Source organism: Mytilus edulis, chromosome 4 (assembly GCF_963676685.1).
Source record: "Mytilus edulis chromosome 4, xbMytEdul2.2, whole genome shotgun sequence".
NCBI classification, from domain to species: Eukaryota; Metazoa; Mollusca; class Bivalvia; order Mytilida; family Mytilidae; genus Mytilus; species Mytilus edulis.
This window is the reverse complement of record NC_092347.1, coordinates 43,090,550-43,109,354: the sequence shown is the minus strand read 5'-3', so window position 1 is coordinate 43,109,354 and position 18,805 is coordinate 43,090,550. Positions and strand designations below refer to the sequence as shown.

The window sequence follows — 18,805 nt, the reverse complement described above, 5'->3', positions numbered from 1 at the left end:
TACTTAAAATGTTTAGTAATTCATAGCTTTACCCAGAGCAATAAAAAATAGACATAATGAAGTGATTAATTCCAAAATAAACTTTTCGTATTTGGAGATTGTCCCTATATTTTATTTTACTTCCGTATCCTGAAACGGCAAGGAAAAAGGTAAACAGTCTTTTTCTGTGACAAAGACAGTAAGTTTCGTTTATAACATGCACATGACCCTTGTTGCATTCATTTGACATATATTCTGCAAGAAGCCCCTTTCTCAGTAGAGTTTTTCTAGGCCCACATCTTTAAATGTACTGTTTTAGTTATCATTGTTATCGTGCATGTATATGGACCTTATAAGGCATTTTTTGCTCTCTTTGGTGTACCACAGAACCACAATATTAAATTCAGTGTTTATATGCCATCTTCAAATATAATTTTGACAATAAATAGACAGATTTTGACAAATCATTTTTTTTTATTCTTTCAAAAAATGACAGTAACAGTGAAAAATTTGAGACCACTGATAAATCACGATAAGGATATATACTGATGAAGCAGGAAAATTTTAACTGATTTGATGCTAACAGTAGCTGTAGTTTGACACCTGACGGTTAAGGGCATTCCTAATCTCAAAGATTGGAAACACTTCTAGGAAGTCACCTTAGATAACGTCTTTATTAAGCGATGTTGAATATGTTTTAAATTTGTCAAGTTGTAGTGGTGTTGTTGTTCTAAATATAGAAACCAATAAACACGCCACAATATATGTATAGGCAGTCGAAACCGAAACGAAATGTGGTTGATACGAAAACATATGACACGACGATAACATAACTAGCATCCAGAGAAAAGATATTAGTTATAGTATGTGCTTTCTGGTTGATCCCGCCCCAAGTCAACCCGTCCCAAGTCGTTACTGTTGGATTGACATGGGGCAGATTGACTTTGGGCTGGATCAACTTGGAGTCACTTGACTTTATGATGTGGTATGAGTGCCAATGAGACAACTCTCCATCCAAGTAACAATTTATAAAAGTAAAACAAAGCCTGTTGCATTAAATGGTTATGGCAAGTATAGTACAAATGAAATAACAAACTGACAATAATTGAATAAGAGTGACAGTGGCATTTTAACATGAAAAAGAAGACTACACATACATGACATACATTGTATATATGTATGTATTGACAGATAAGCAATTATTAATGTCCATGAATTATATTTAAAGGATACATTTAAAAAAATTTATACACATTATCTCAATAAAAGACCATCATTAATAATTTAATATTTTTATTTAAAGTCGTACGTTCATCAATATTTGTGGATTGAAGAAAATATGTACATTGTTTTTTTGTAATTTGTCTGTGTAAAAGCTTAAGGTAAATTTTAGTGTACACTATGATTTTTTTTCCCCGCCTTTACCCACTTTATCCAGTGAAATAGGATGTCCTGAAAATGATGAATTAAAAAATGTATTCACAGTTAATTGATTTGGTAATTTAATAGAAGAGGGCTGCCCATAGTGAGTAGATGAAAAATAAAAATTTACATTAATATGATTAACTTTACCAAAGTTTTTAAACATTACTTTCAGACACTATAAGATGAAGAACAATGCCTTACAAAGATAAGAACGGAAAATTTTGTGGTTTCTTAAATGCAGAGGAAAAAGAGGGAAGTGGAAAATTTCTACGTAGATATTTTTTGTTAGATGAGAAGAAAAGTCGACTGTATTATTATAAAGACAATCCTGGAGTAAGTGACATACTTTCTAAATTTCATGTTTTATATGTTTACTTCATTATACAGTGAATGTGAAACTTGACTAAACTGAATCCTGTATAAACCGAAAACCTGTATAAACCAAACATGTCCGTAAGCACCCTCATATCAAATTATGTGTGTTGTTAAAACCAAACATCAGCCAAAACTGCACAAAAGGAGTAGGTCACGTAAGACCCCTTTTTGGCCCCCAAAATATAGCAGATTTACAAAATTGTTAAAATGTAAACTTCCAGTTATTTATTGGACAGTAGAATGCTTCTGCTACATAAATATGGGCTGTTTTTGACAATACAATGCACATATATCAGGTAATAGCACCATTAAGTCGTGCTAAATTACTGAAATCTTCACAATTCTAGCAGTTTAGTTAAATTTTAGACAGTTTTCGTGTAAATGAAAGTGGCCACATTAGTGTTCATCTGTAATATTGAAATGTAAGTTGTATTTTATGATAATACATAACATATATAAAGGTTGAGGATGAACACGGATGCGGCCACTTTCATATTTGACAAAAACAATCTGAAAAGTGACATTTGTCAGCATATTTGGTAGATTTTTCATATTTGAGCTTAAATCGGATCATTTTTAATGACAGAATCAGTTAAAATCGTTCACATAAACTAATTGATTCAAAAGAAATAGACACTTTAAGTGTTAAAAAAGTGGTCAAAATCTTTTGTCAGATGAACCTGAAATTTGGGGCCAAAATCGGTCCTTACCGGACCTACATTGTTGTACTCCTTTTAAAAAGTCCAGAAGAGGCTCGGTTTAAACAGGTTTCACTGTACTTGGTTAATATGATGGTAAAGTTTTAATGTACAGAATTAGATGTGTCCTGTCATGTCTTAATTTAGGACTGACAAAACTACATGTAGATATAGTTTTAAAAGGTTGGAAGCAAACTTAAACTCATATTATTAACTCTATATAGTTATATGAGTTATGATTGCAATTGACTAGCACAAGCACGAAATTCTTTGAGCAAAGGTAAAATAAATAGTTAAGTGAAGTACATTATGTCTTAAGACATTTTTTCTTCTGATCTTCGAAAAAGTAAAAAATGCTTATGCTATTTTTCATTTGCCTCAAATTACATTTTGAAGAATGTATTCAATACATGCTATACATGCTATAATACAATTTCATACTTAAACAAGTATAGAGTAATGGTATAATGACACAAGAGGTTTCTAAACAGTAAACACAGTAGATCTATTTGAAACTATTAGTAGTGGAAGCCCATGGAAGTAATATTTACTTCCATGGGAAGCCATATTAAATATGTGTATCAGCGGGAAAAAATTATGACAAATAAGAAATATAGTACATTATACAAACAAACCCAATGTATATACCATTCACAGCACCTGGTTATGATTCTTAGCATGACTGGTTTCAGGTACAATTTCATATTTAATTTGACTCCTAAACCAGTTTACTCATGCAGGGTTCACTATATCACAAGTATTGCAATTTCTACTATCATGATATATTGTTATATTCCTGTTTCAGAATTTACATGCTGACTACAGTAAAACTTGTGGAGAGATAGAAATTCACTTTATTTCAAGGGTATGCCACTTAGAATTAGTATTTGATATTTCTATGTTGATGATACATTTGTACATGTGTATACATTATTATGCAATTAGTACTTGGTACTTGGATATTTCTCCTATAAATTTCATTTAGAAGTACTTTTTTTCCAAAGAAATTATTGAACAGCCATTTTATGCAACTTTATTACCATTTGAATGACGTACTACAAAATGTAATATTGACAGATTTATTGTTATGGACATTGGAACACTGTTCTTTTTAAAATATTTAGTGGTAATAGTTATTTCCCTTGACTGATTTTCTCTTAACCAAAATAAAGCATGCTGTACAAGTCAGTCAGTTAAGATATATTCTGACTTGATTGACTATTCCATGCTTAAACTATGAAAATGGTTCAGAAAACAACTTTTTATTAAGTCAAGTTAGCTAAATGTCAGTTAAACAAGTTTAATATCATAGTTTATGCAAAATTTGTGCATGTTGACTTTCATAAAGCAAGGGAAATAACTTAAGCTCTTATCATATCAATACAAACATTCAAATCGTAGAATTTTAAACCTGCAACTAAAGATCATTGAATCATATTATTGTGGATAAGATGTTATGTTGTATACAATACACAGTTTTAGATTAACTATCATCAGGTTGTCCCATATTCCAAAGTTTCGATAGCCAATGTACAAGAAATACATTGAATCTACATGTACATTAATTTACAAAAATTTGCAAAAAAAGACCCAAAACAACCTTTGACTTTTGCCTGAGGGAATTACAACCTTAAGTTTCTTTTAAAAACAAATTGTATTAGCTAAGAATTTTTAAACTGTGATATTAGAATTATAAGTTTGTCCTAATGTCAAGTATTATATAATCTATCTATTAATATGTTTTATAGGTTAGTGATGCCAGAAAGCTTAGACCAAAAGTTGATAACTGCTTCTGTAAGTACAAATCTAAAGCACAATGACTTTGGAATTGAAAGAGGCACATACAGATTTAAAAGTAAAAACACATTGTTTACTCTATAAAATATACATTTGTATTTGGGCAAAATATGGAAAAATGATTTTAGTCAAAAGGCTATGAAATACATTTGTGTATTGTTTTGTAACACATAATTCCCTTTAGAACATAGCTTGGTATCATAACTGGCTTACAGACTATTTCATCACTCTAGAATTCTTAATTTTCAAAGCACAGTCCAACGTTCCTACCTCTAATTTTGAGACACTGGACGTTAAGCAACCAACAATCAATCAATCAATCTAATTTTGAGATAATATGAAAGAAGTTTGATCTCTGTTAAACATTTTAAAGAAAATTCATGGTCTTATATTAAGTTTAGTAATAACATATGCTGGGAGAACTATATATTTAGAGGCCATAAAACTGCTTTGTCTTTTCATAGATATGTTATATTAATTTTAGCAATAACATATGCTGGGAGGACCATATATTTAGAGGCAGAGGATGGAGATGATCTAGAAGGATGGATCAAAGCCTTAAATGATGCTAGTAAAATAACTGTAAGCAAACAATATTTTATACATAAAAAAGCACTTTATGAATTAAATGCATTTAAAGTGCTTTCTTAGATTTACCATCATTAATAATTCCTAAGGCAACAAATTTAATATAAATTACAGCTGATTGCATAGAGTGTTTAGGCACAGGTAATATCTTTAGCTAGCTTGCTTGCTAGCAGAAATGTAAAGTACAGGTAATATCTTTAGCTAGCTTGCTTGCTAGCTGAACTGTAAAGACATTATTAGGTTAGGTAAACTTCCCTCATTTAAGAGTAGATTAGCCCAACAGATAACCAATCTATCTGTCTTTAGGACTAGGCTACTTTGAAAGGAGGGTAGTATACCTTACCTAATAATGACTTCACGGTTTAGCTAGCAAGCAAGCTTACCAAAGATGTTGCCTTTTCCTACACACTCAATGCAATTAGCTGTAATTCAATACTGATCATGCTGATTATTATAAGCAGGCAAGATATCTGAGTGTGTGCACCTGTTTTACTTTATGAAATCATCAGTTAACATTGGAATGTTTGATTTAAGGTACCAGTAAAGCATGAAGATCTTGGTAATGGTAAAAAAGATTCAAGGGCAGGATTTACAGCAGAAATAGCTGGTGGTGTTGTCTGTAAAATCCCTATGAAGGTAAGAAGATCTAGAGGGTTAACTAGAAATTGCTGATCAGGCAATATGTTAAAGACAATTTGATTTGGAATTTTAAAAAAGTAAACAATCTTTGACACAAGATTTTGAATTGAATGAAAAGTTTGTAATGCAGTTTTAAGTCAAAGATTAATTATGAACCATGCTTATCTCATATTGATTACAAGAACAAATTTATTATGTCAAAAAACATAACCATTTGATCTTTATAATGGCTGTACATGTGCAACAATGGAGGGATTAAAACTGCATGGTTATTTTGCACCATACCATGCTTCATGGAAGGAATGCAAGATCTGTATTCTAGATCAATGGATAATTTTGTTTTTTAATGAATTTATTCCTAACGTCAGTCAGCTTCATTTCATCAAATTTGAAAGATGTCATTAACAGTAACTTCAAAACCGGTACCTACCCACAACCAGAGCAACCCAATTTCAATGTAACTACAGATAAAATTGGAGTCTTGGACCAGAAATATGTTTGTTTTTTTGCTCACCTGGCCCAAAGGACCAAGTGAGCTTTTCTCATCACTTGGCATTTGTTGTATGTCATCCTAGTTTTTGACTTATATCTCTGAAACTGAAGCATAGACTATTAGTAACGTTGCATTATTTCATGCATCAGTTGTAAATAAAAATATCAGGTGAGCAACATAGGCACCTTGGAGCCTCTAGTTTTTTAATATAAAAAAGAAGATGTGGTATGATTGCCAATGAGACAACTCTCCACAAGAGACCAAAATGACATAGAAATTAACAACTTTAAGTCTGCAAATTTATAGGAGGTACAAAGGGTTTGAGAAAAAAACCCATATGAAATGAACATTGCATGGTATAATTTTCAATTCCTTTTTTTGACTCTGTTTAATATATTGGGCAATTCATGAAAATATCAACATGAATGACATTGACAAAATGTTTCTTGACTAAAAAATAAAATGGAATCTACTCGTAATAAATGTTTAATTAATACAGTACAATAAGATACAGGTAAGAAAGTTTGTTGTGTGCAGAACCAGTTGGTTAGCTTTTGTCATCAAGTTAATATCAATGCCTTGAAGAATGTACCTCATAACTTGTTTTACCATTGACAAATGGCTATATGCCAATTTATTAATTGCAATTAAAGATATTTTATTTACAAAAGGAGTAAGTTCGGTAAGGGCCAAATTAGGCCCCAATTATCAAATTGAATGGTACAAGATAAAATTTGTTTTTAAGTTGTCTTAAGGATAGGCAAGAAAGTTCAGGTTTTATTCTAGAGCGTGGATTTTTACATCCAAAAGAGGTCAAAATGAGAGATTTTGACGAAATTTGACAAAATTATAAGTTATAATTGACTTGTTGTTATATATTTTTGTTATATTATTAACATAGTGCTACTTACAAAACTTTATTGATTAGAATTTAGAATATTTATTTTCAAAATTTGGTTCCCAAAATAAATGTTTGACTGAATTATGTTAGATTGTAAAATTTACTTGTTGTTTTATTATTAACATAGGGCTACATGCCAAAATTAACTTAATTACAATTCAAAATATCTGTTTACAAAACATTACTCTTAAGTATATGTTTGACCTAGTTATGTTAAAAAATTTAAAGTGACCTTCCTGAAACCTAGTACTAGCTACTTCCTTTTTCTGATATTCTCATGAAAATTAACTGTAGTAGTTCAGAGAGGGTCACAAATAGAACTGTGTACAGAAGTGTTGAAATATGAAATTTAAAAAAAAACTTTGCAATAAAGAATCTAAATAACTTCATTATTTTTTTAGGCTTTGTCTGTACAATTTTGTCTACTTGCAAAAAAGTGTGATTTTTATTATACGTTTGATAGAAACATTTGTAAAAACTTGCAATCATGTTCCAAAATCATCTGGTTTGAATAGTTTTAAAAATTTTCTTTGCCAAATAATGAATTGGTAAACTGTTGGAAGGTAGCTTTCCTATCGAAATGATGTGAATGATCTTTTAAATAAATAAAAAAAAATATGCACCAAGCAATTCAGTAAAATTTTCAGAATATGTTTCTACATGGCAATAATCTGATTGGCTATCTGATTGTGTAAAGCAAAATTATATCCGGATGAAATTTGATCCGGAGGAAAAAATGTCACAGTAGTTGTTGTTATCTTTTTATCCGGAGGAAAATATTTCCCTGGTATATTTTTTCCTTTGCCGTGAAATTCTATCTGGGTAGTTAACTTATTGAATAGTTGTTAGAAAAAAACTATGAAATAATAATAGTGTATTTGAATTAAAGCCAAATTGTTAAAAAAAAAAATGTATTATAATGGGAAATAATTTCACAAATTATCCTTGAAAAATTTCCTGAAATATTCATGTCAATATCATCCTTTTAAAAAGAAAATTATCATGAAACATAGGGAAGAAAACCAGAAGTAATTTCAAAGATTGTAATTGTGAAAATAATATCATGATTAAATAAGGTTAGTGAAATACATGTAAAAGTGAGTTGTTTTCAGATCTATGTACAAATATAAATTTAAAAGTAAGGTAGAAATATAGTTGCATTACAACTGTTAACAGTAATAGAAGAATTTGATTATGATGATATTTTTAACTATATAAAAAGTTTTGTCTGGGGACAGAGATGTAGTTGTTGATTATATGGAAATCAGATAAATCATAGCATATAACAATATTGGAACAAAAGCATGTTTAACAGCTGGATAGTTTTTACCTGTGAAATTTTATCTGTCTTATTAAATCAAGTTGTAAGTCATCTTTTTATATAAATGAATATATAAAAAATAAGATTCAAGGAAACATTTCACTATACTGTAAAATAGATTCAGAAATATATTATATTAATATCTTTAAAATATAAATTGCATATAATTACCTCCCTTTGATAAATTATGCAAATTTGGTCTACCTTTGTGAAACATTTTATAATTATAGTCAGGTATATATTGATTGTGAGTAACATAGTAGTTAATGGGACTCTATTTCACACGGTTCTGTGAAATATAGTAAGGCAAATATATACCGGTACATACTATCCGCATAACACAGATAGATTTTCACTCCTCTGGAAAAAATCAACCTGTGCAATACCATGCCTGGAAAAAAATTACTGGGACAAATTATCCTCAGGATAAAATATCACAGAGGAAGAAATAAACCGTTACAATTGAACATGTGTATACAATTTATGTGGTTATTTTTTCAAGGCTTTGATATTGTAGGAAATATATGTTAAGTTTTGATATAATAAAACATGTTTGAGTTACAATGTACATGATTTGCTTAATAGAATGTTTTGCTGTTAAAAACCATGCTAGTATACTAATGTCTCATAGTTCGTCACAGTGAACTCAATTTCATTTAAAAGAAAGCATTAAAAGGCATTGTAAATATCACCATGTAAAAAAGATTTTAAAATAGCTGCACACGGTAATTGTAGCTCTGATGGTCCTTATGATATTTTTTGATAATTTGTGGACCATGGATATATCATAAAAATAACATAAGGACCATACTAGAGCTAGGGTTCTGTAGATTTAGAACTACATGCAGTAAATGGCGGGAAAACCATATCTTTTAGTTAAAGGGAGATAATTTTGTACAAGAAATACTGCAATGAAATAAAAAAAGATAAAATGCTGAACTTACATTAAGCTAAAAGATAGGGGAAGAGATTATGGAACAAAAAATTATCTTGTCCTCCTTTAACTCACAAGACCACCTTTAGTGTTCAAGGAAAACAATCGTAATTTTATTAACATTTGTTTTGATTTTTGTTAGTTGTTTTAACAAATTCCAGTTACTTTGTTTCCTGAAAATTACTTAAAAACTGCTTTTTAAATTAAGAACTGTTAACATTACTATTTTAAAAAATTGCTCAAGTGTTGACAATATACATGTATCTTTTATAGATTTTGAAAAGAAAAATGGCCAATATCATCCCTTAATTCTGATATCGATATCATGTAGTTGAATTTGATATATTAAAATAGTTCTACATTGACAATGGCAAGAAGTACACCGGAAAGTAAGACGAAAAGTTATAACAAATGTAGATTGTTTTCTTTAAATTTTCTTACAAGTAACATTGTTTTATATGAAGGTCAGTGATGAAGAACCAGGGTCATCAGATGAAAGTCCAAATGAGTCATCAGGTCTGTCAGCTAGTGCTATGCAAAGTTATATTAGTGGATACTGTGTTAAACAAGGTGGTATGGTAGGTACTTTTATTTATTTATTTAACCCCTCCACAAACAAGGTGGTATGGTAGGTACTTTTATTTATTTATTTATTTAACCCCTCCACAAACTTTTGTCTTGTACTTAAGCATGTTAAAAGGACAAAAAAATAAAAAAAATATTGAATCTGAATCGGTACTTGTTTTCCACTGAGTTTGTTTTTTGTGGAAAACATAAAAGAGTTAATTGTTTCCCCTAAATTGTATAATTGTATGCTTGATTTAACTTTTTGCTTACTGGAAACATGGTTTTACTTGTAGGAATTATTTATATACTGCCTCAACAATTCATCATTGTTGCATGTGTATACACCACACACCAAGAGAGAATTAAGTAATAGCAATACATATCTTGATACAATATTTTAAAAATTGTATGAATTGTATTTAAGAATTGAATGCTTCTTTTTGTAAATTTATTGGGGTGTAAAAGCGTTGACCGAAGTACATTTTGTATGAAGCGCGGAAGCGCTTCATACTAAAAATGTGCGCACGGTCAACGCTTTTACAAAACCCTATAAAGTTACAAAAAGAAGCATTCAATACTTATAATTACATTTTTTTAGCTAGAATTATGAAAACACGATTTTATCAAGTTTTCATTTAATTTACCTGTGCACTTCATTGTGGGACCTTGTGTCATCATGAATGATAAATGTTATTGTCTAATACAATTGTTTCAGGAATAGCACGAGATGTGCAGTTGGCCAATCAGAATAACGTATTATAATGAAACATACATCTAATGTTATTATTAATGAATAACTAAATTGTACTATGTAATTGTTACTTATATATATTTCTTTGAAAAGAACTTCACCTCATTCAAAAATGATAAAATTTAATATTTCATTTTGTAAGAAATTGACCTTTTTGGCATTTGTATGTTTAACAGAAGAATGTAAAGCCAATGTTACAAATTTCTTTACCTTTAATAATATCATTATTATGAAATATTAAGAAGTAAAATATGCATTTTGTAGAGAAAGAATTGGAAGAGAAGATATTTTGTGTTTTCTGAAAGTGGATTTCAATATTATAGTTCTGACAGAGTAAGTTTTGAATATTGGAAATGCTTACACTCTTAGATTATTAGATCTTCACAGCAGGGATCTCCATGAAAAAGTATTTTAGCTGTGTCTAAGGATAATCTTTCAAGAAGGGTTTGGGAGTCTGTACTTATTGCCCTGTACATTTACTACATGTACTAGTAATTTTAAACATGTAATTAACAAAACAAAAATTATATGGACTAGCAAAAGAACAACAGCCAAAACAGTTTCACTACATTTTCCAATGATTGGAACTGGCAAGTTAACTATGGGAAAAAAATTTGATGATGGTGAAATTTTAATGAAAGATGGTCGTTCCTTATAAAAAAACGTCAAATAGATCCCTGTCGGAACAAATCAGCATTTTTGCTCATTTGATCTCCCTTCTATGAAATAAATCAATATGAGAAAGTTGCTTGTGAACTCAAAGGAATCAAGCTTAGAGCAAAAAAACTTCATATTAGCATATTAAAATACCAACTTTTCAATTTAATATCACTGTAGTGTAAGGTTTGATTTCATTATTGCAGGCAAAAGAGCCCCTTAGAACATTACCAAAGGCTGACATCATTGATGTAAGAAGATCCTCATCAGGGTAAGTAATTCACTTTTTATGCTTCCTGTGTCAAATAACATATAGATTTACCCCTGATCCTGATTTGACTATGTTTTGTGTTAAGTTCCATTTATTTTGTTATGCTTTTTTAAAAATAAATTTGATTTTGATGTATAGATTCTATTTCCAACTGAACAACACATAAGTGATATTTTAAAGAGTTATCTCCAAACAGTTGCACATAAATTTAAAGCTGGACAAAATTTAACCTGCATGTCTTTTAAGATAGATCAACTGTACACCACAATCTTGAATTTTAAAAATAGTAGTGTTCACAATAGGTCTAGTTCTTTTCTCTGCAAATTTTGAGACAGATTGGCCATGGATGGGGTAAACTGTTTGTTGGAATGAAGGAAAATAAGTTACTTATGCATTATTTAGACTGATTGATCAAACAATTAATATATATGTGTTTGATCAAATAAATTGTCAGCTTAGCTATTCAAGGAGAGATAACTCCCATAGTTAAATTTTTACATAGAGAAATTTTCAATTTTACTTGTAGCAAGAACACAAGGTCGGTGACATCATTTTTTATTTTTATTTTCTTAATGCCTTTATTAAAACCTATCTTTATTTTAAAATTCTATCTTATAGATTTCTTTTGATTCACAAAAAATGGTTTTTTTTATGAACAATCTATGCAAATTTAGGCAATTTGCACGTCTTGTAGTTTGAAAAATAGCACAGTGATCCATACTTTTTATTAAATTTTTGAAAAAATCGTGGAAAAATCTACATTCTTTTAAAGTACAAGAAAATCTATCTTGGGGAAATATATGCCAATGATCCACTTTAAATTGTTTTTAACTCCCTGTTTAAGCTTAATGTATACAAGCCCCTATTTATAATTGGAGAGAGCGAAAAAATTTGGTCAGAAAAAGGATTTATATCAGTATTACAGTCAACAGAAAAATTCCAGATAATGCTGAGTACATGTTGAAAAATAAGTATGATTTTAAGGTATTATGAAATTTTATGTATAATATGTAATTACACATGAATGCATGTAGTTAAAGTTTGATTAAAAGTGTTCATTTTTGCGCCTGTCCCAAGTCAGGAGCCTCTGGCCTTTGTTAGTCTTGTATTATTTTAATTTTAGTTTCTTGTGTACAATTTGGAAATTAGTATGGCGTTCATTATCACTGGACTAGTATATATTTGTTTAGGGGCCAGCTGAAGGACGCCTCCGGGTGCGGGAATTTCTCGCTACATTGAAGACCTGTTGGTGACCTTCTGCTGTTGTTTTTTATTTGGTCGGGTTGTTGTCTCTTTGACACATTCCCCATTTCCATTCTCAATTTTATCTTCTGTTACAATGGATATGACATTTTGAATACAGTTCTAATATGACATGCTTTTTTTGCTTTGTGAATAAACCCATGCTCTAAATCCAATAAAATTTGTTTCCACATGCATATATTGACTACTGCAGAATAATGAGTTTTATCAAATTGGCATGCATTTAATATATCTCATAATGTTTATCAACTTAAAACACTTACAAACTCTTAAATGATACACATGTTGTTACTAATTCATTTATTATGACTGTAATGTGTTGTAGTTTGAAATTGACATACATGTATTTGACCTAGATACGACAACCATTTCATGCTAGCGGTTCACAACTTCTCCCTCTGAAAAATCACATTGCCAGTTGTTGCCTGTTTACTTACAAAAAAGGGAAGTTAATGGAAGAGCCTATACAAACTCTCTACACATATAGAAATTACCTTAATTGTCCTAAACAGAATCAAAATAATTGATGCAAGCTATACTTTATTGTATTTTTAATATGGGTAGGCTAAATATTCATGGTTTTTTTTTTACGCTTGGGCAAAAATAATCGTGAATATAATGCCTACCCATGTTAAAACTACAATAAAGTATAGCTTACATCAATTATTTCTTAAAGATAGACTTATTACGTCTGTTTATTTTTTTAGATTTTCTTTACAGATTTAAATGAACCATTCATGTGCATTAATAATTATCTCCTCTATTATTTTAGGTTACCATGAAAACCATGTCTAATATGATGAAAAATTGTGCTGTTTTAGTAATAATGCTGCTATAGCTGTTTCTTGCATGTTTTCAGTTCTTTAATAATTTCTGTGAAATCCTTGAATAGAATACAACCTACATTGTGGTGAAAAGTAGTATAGTGAAAAAACCATTTATTTTACTTGTACAGGCATTCGAGTAGAGATAATTTGTTTGAAGTAGTAACAGCCAAAAGAACATTCTATATTCAGGTGAGTATATGATTTCTTATATAATTACAATATGAAAATAAAAAGCTATGGTATGTTTGATCGCAAATGAGATTTATATCCACTAGACACCAAATGACCTAGATATATGGAATTATAGGTCATCATATCCTTAATTTGTTCATATTTGTACAAGAATTAGTCAGTTATTTTGCAAGAAATAAAATCTCTTTTCTTTGCTGATAATATACGCATAGCAGCTGAAGGACTCCTCCGTGTGTGGGAATTTCTCGCTACATTGAAGACCTGTTGGTGACCTTCTGCTGTTGTCTGTTCTATGGTCGGGTTGTTGTCTCTTTGACACATTCTCCATTTCCATTCTCAATTTTATAATCTAGAAACTAAAGTTCAAACTCCATCAGGCAATTGCAAAGTTAACCATAGATAAATTTTTCTATTCTTTTTTCTAGTGCCATTTTTTGTCATATATCTCCTCCTGTATTTGGGTACTTATACCTTCCCTACTTTCAAATGTTTAGTTTTGAGAGTTCCTGATGAAATTAAATCTAGAAAAGCACTTCTAAAATAGAAAATTTATAAAGGGTTATTTTCATTTACGAACAACTTGACTTTATCAGAAAGTAGTCTATATTTGTTTAGGGGCCAGCTGAAGGACGCCTCTGGGTGCGAGAATTTCTCGTTGCATTGAAGACCTGTTGGTGACCTTCTGCTGTTGTCTGCTCTATGGTCGGGTTGTTGTCTCTTTGGCACATTCCCCATTTCCATTCTCAATTTTATTTCATTATTTCTTTGAACATTTCATCTGTCTATGAATATATTATGATGTCACAAAATGCATATGAAATATGTAGTTCTTAAAAAATGGTTTAACGATTTAATTACAGTGTGATGATCCTGCTGATACTGACAAATGGGTGAATATGATGAAGCAAAACTTACCAACAACTCAGATATCACTGGTATGTTTTATTGTATTCAAATTATGTAGAAGGTTCAAGTATAGCATGAGATTATCTTAAAAAAATATAAGCACCTTTTGGTAAAAGTTGGTAGGAATTAGAATAAAATGTTTAAAAATACCATTGAAAGTTCATTAACTGATTGAAGATCAATATAATACCATGATTGTTCTCTACGCCTTTGATACTTGTAAAATTTCACAAGTTTCTGTTATCAAATTGATTGACAGTTGTACTATCAATCAACCTGAATTGGAAGTCAGTCATTATCTTTCAATCATATATGGGTCATAAAAAGCTATGAATCTTACAGTCAGAAAAGTTTTTTTTTGAAGATTGTTTTGATCTGTAATCAATTATTAATTTCAGTGGTGTTTTTAAGCTCACATTAAGGATGTTCGCTGCTCAGTATCAAAATAAATAACTTTTCATAAATCTAGTATGTAATGATAGGGAATAAATTGATGAATCAAAAAAGCAAAAAAAAATTATAGGGGTTAATGTGCTTGTTTTCGAGATATTAGCCATTGGAATTTTGGCCGGAAAATGTTTTCTCTTGATTTTTCATTGCTTTATCATTGACCAGTTAAAGTTCTCAAATACTATTAAAACATAAAGAAAATTTTATAAGACTTTTACAAATGACTTATAATTATACATGTAAAAGATTTATAAAAAGAAAAATGGGGGTTCATGGGGAAAGTTTTTTAAGGCATTCAAATGGATAAAACCAGAGGATTCCGAAAATCTGACAAAAATTCCAAAACATGACAAGCAGACATCCTTAAAGGAAAGTCTTTAAAGGTAAACAAAGGGCAGACCGTGAAAAGGGAAAGATGATAATGCTAATCTACAGTAGCAATATGTAACTAATTTTTCAGTTATTTTGATTGTTCTGATTTATTCTAATCTCTGAATTTTAAAAAGGCCATATCATTCAATATTTTTACTTTATTGCAATGTCTGATTGTCAGCTTTAATTTTGATTATCATGATTTTTCTGTGCTTTTCAAATTGTTGTTGTCTTGCTTTCAATTAAACACACTGGTAATATATTACTACCTTCCCTTTACTAACAGTTTTTTTAAAATGAATTATAAGAACTTTTTAAGAGGAATATCGCCTGCTGTTTAAACTTTACAAATATTTTAGACCAAATTAACAGGGCCAAATGGAGAGGCAATTGAAGGTAGTATTGTATAAGGGGTTGTATAGAGCTAGGCAAGCTTTCTATACATATAAATGCTTAAATGCTTTACTAAATAACAAATGATCTTTTATTGTTTGTATGAAGGAAAGAAATCTTAATTTGAAAAAAATTATAGAATTGGATTTTTTTTATTTTTGCTTTATTTGATGAGTTAGTTTTAACTGTTAAGTTAGTTTTAAATGCTACACAAATAAAACAATTTTAGATTCTTAAATTTAAGGCTAGCTTAATACTTCAAATCATTACAACAAAACGCATACTTGTTAATTTTTTTTTAAAACTAAGTCATTATTCAGCTGAACAGATGACTTTAATTTACTTTAACTTTTTCCAGAGCAGTTTTTGTCTTGCCCTTGTTGGAAGTTGCCAGACATATGCCTGCAATTTATGGCAGTGTCAGTTTTGTGATTAATTTACACAAGCAAGACAAAAAGAAGGATCAAGGCATGGAAGGGGAAGGGGCATACTTGTCCAAAATGATAAAAATACAGAAAAATTATTATTCAAAAAGGATGATAACCTCTATGCCATCCCTGTATCTGCCACTGAGACATATATTTGCTTATGATAGTTTATTATTTCAACACTTGATAGATTTGATATTAAAATAAATACAAATTCAACACTAACAAGAACATTTGTTAACACAATAGTATTTTGGGTTTCAAAGTTTTACTTTTCTTTTATTCTTAGACTTTGGATTGGGGTCCGTTTCTCTAATTTTAATCCTCATTTTTTGTAACTAACTGTGTTTCTTTATAACTATAATTATATAATTTGGTAAAATAATTATATTAATGTGTTGAATTGCAACATGTAAAAGAAATTAAGAAATCATACTTTTAATGTTACTAGATGAAAAAGGTAATAAAGTACGGAATGATATATTGAATGCTGCTTAGAATTAACACAAAAGCTCTGCACTTTCTGTTAATTTAAAATTGAATTTGTAAAAATACAGGTTATATACTATCACTACTATGATTGTCAAGTTAGCTTTGAACAATGAGAAAACTTAGACAGTACACAGTAAAGAACTTCAGCATGTAAATATGTGAACAAAATTCAAACAAAATTTATGATAATACAATAAACGAAAAACTTATGGCAGACAGCAACCATCCATAACCATTATTTAATAACAGGCTCCTGACTTGTGACACTCTCTTAAAAAAATTAAGGAGGGTAGCGATACAGCTTTTAGAAAAAGTGAAGATTGGACTGTTAGACATATAAAAGAACCTTACAACAACACAAAAAATGATTAATATAAATAATTCTTGATCCAGTTGGTATATCTAAGATACCAGAATGAATCTGTTTATCATAAATTAATGACTTCTTATCATGATATATAAAATTTCATCTACAACTAACGGCATGTCAATCTTTGTTTCTTAAAATATAGCTTCACTTTGTCTTGTATATCTATATCATACAAGGCAATTTTGTTGTTATCATTTATGTCTACATCTAAATCCATTGAAATAGGAGGGTTTTATGTTTCTGAGTAAACATGAAGGTATTTCACATAGAAATGGATATATTTAAATATGATAATTATTCCTGATTCTAATCTTTTGTAAATACTTATTTATACAATTAAATTATTTCAAATACTTTTCATTTTAGGTATATTTTATAATTTACTGTGGATTAATTTTTTTTTTGTGGGTACCAATTTTCGTGGATGGAGGAAAATTTGCATTTTCGTGGATATTTGAAATCATGGTTTTCCAAAAGTCTGCATATAATCCTACAACAAATTTTTGAATTTTTTGAACATTTGAATTTGTGGTTTCCTTGTCCCAACGAAATCCATGAAAATTGGTATCCAACGAATGATAATGAATTCACAGTAATCCAAGTTACAGAATAACCCAGTTATTGATTAGGAATAAACCGATTAGTTTTCTTTTCTTTCTTCTACATTAAGCTCTGTTAGAAACTGCCAATTTCTATTTTGAAATCTTTGCTTGTTTGTAGAATTTTGTTTTCGATTTTAGCATATTTGAATGATTGCTTTGTTTTTTTAATGTAAGCATGTTATTTTTATCTACAGATGAGTGAAACTGCCATCTGACTCATGGTAATCTTTTTCTAACCTTAGATTGATTGCAGAATTTTTGTTTACATATGATTTACCCTTAGTATGATTTTTTGACTTTCATTATATATATCACATGGTCCTGGGACAGTTGAGCTTTTCTGTTATGGTTTTAAAGGTTCACTTTATTTATATTTTTAGCTCATCTGGAGTAAATGGACATTTTAGTCATTGCCATCACATTCATCTGTTGTCCGTCTGTTTGTTATCCATTTATTTTCTAAAAGATCATGTGCTCTGAAACTAAATTGATTTCATCAGTTGTGTCGTCTGCTTTCAAAACTATGTCAGACTAGTAACTGAGTAAACAACATGGCTTCCATTGCTATAAATAGAATATATTAAGAAAGTTAATGTCATCAACTTCTATTGGAAACTTTTCTAATAAGGTTCATTTCATTTTAGAAAGTTATAAATCATTTATATTTGGTATGCAATATAATGGCACTTAAGTTTATATGCTTCAGTAACTAAGGAATTTTACATAGCCATTCAGGTCCTGTTTTTGAATGGTTTGGAGTGGAATTTGCGAGTCTTGATCAATCTTTATGAATACAAAACTATCAGGTGATAGATATAGCTTTTAGGAGCATTCTTTTTTAATGGCCCCGCAACGAAGTTGTCGGTGCCATATAGTTTTACCCTTGTCCAAAATTCTGTAATTCCGTCATTCCGTCATTCCGCAACAAACCATAATACACAGTTTTTTCTGAACGCTTTCAGATATTGGGCTGATTTTTGTTATGTGAGTTAACCATGATAAGTTTCAGATCAAGTTAAAGTTTCGTTCCACTCCGTTAATTTTTGCCAAAATTACGGGCTATGGACTTTGATAAATTGTTGAAAATCACAGTTATATAGACTTTTTTCTAAAC

The 18,805-nt window shown here is 29.8% G+C and overlaps 1 protein-coding gene across 15 annotated transcripts in view; it reads left to right on the top strand.

Annotated features, from left to right (window-relative positions):
- The first annotated feature begins 18 nt into the window (after positions 1 to 18).
- LOC139519726 (pleckstrin homology domain-containing family A member 1-like) overlaps positions 19 to 18,805 on the top strand; it is a 35,682-nt gene continuing 16,895 nt past the window's right edge. For 2 of the 15 annotated variants that reach the window (XM_071311964.1, XM_071311963.1), the window contains exons 1-14: positions 72 to 178; positions 1,577 to 1,737; positions 3,283 to 3,342; positions 4,226 to 4,271; positions 4,759 to 4,856; positions 5,397 to 5,498; positions 6,494 to 6,508; positions 9,615 to 9,728; positions 10,733 to 10,801; positions 11,332 to 11,396; positions 11,923 to 11,934; positions 13,615 to 13,675; positions 14,539 to 14,613; positions 15,766 to 15,802. In XM_071311964.1, coding sequence (XP_071168065.1) covers positions 1,597 to 1,737; positions 3,283 to 3,342; positions 4,226 to 4,271; positions 4,759 to 4,856; positions 5,397 to 5,498; positions 6,494 to 6,508; positions 9,615 to 9,728; positions 10,733 to 10,801; positions 11,332 to 11,396; positions 11,923 to 11,934; positions 13,615 to 13,675; positions 14,539 to 14,613; positions 15,766 to 15,802 — 895 coding nt within the window. In that variant the 5' untranslated portion in view covers positions 72 to 178; positions 1,577 to 1,596. Of the gene's footprint in view, positions 179 to 1,576; positions 1,738 to 3,282; positions 3,343 to 4,225; positions 4,272 to 4,758; positions 4,857 to 5,396; positions 5,499 to 6,493; positions 6,509 to 9,614; positions 9,729 to 10,732; positions 10,802 to 11,331; positions 11,397 to 11,922; positions 11,935 to 13,614; positions 13,676 to 14,538; positions 14,614 to 15,765; positions 15,803 to 17,885; positions 17,913 to 18,805 lie in introns of all 15 variants that reach the window. The other 13 variants (XM_071311961.1, XM_071311965.1, XM_071311969.1 and 10 more) reach the window with 12 other exon arrangements.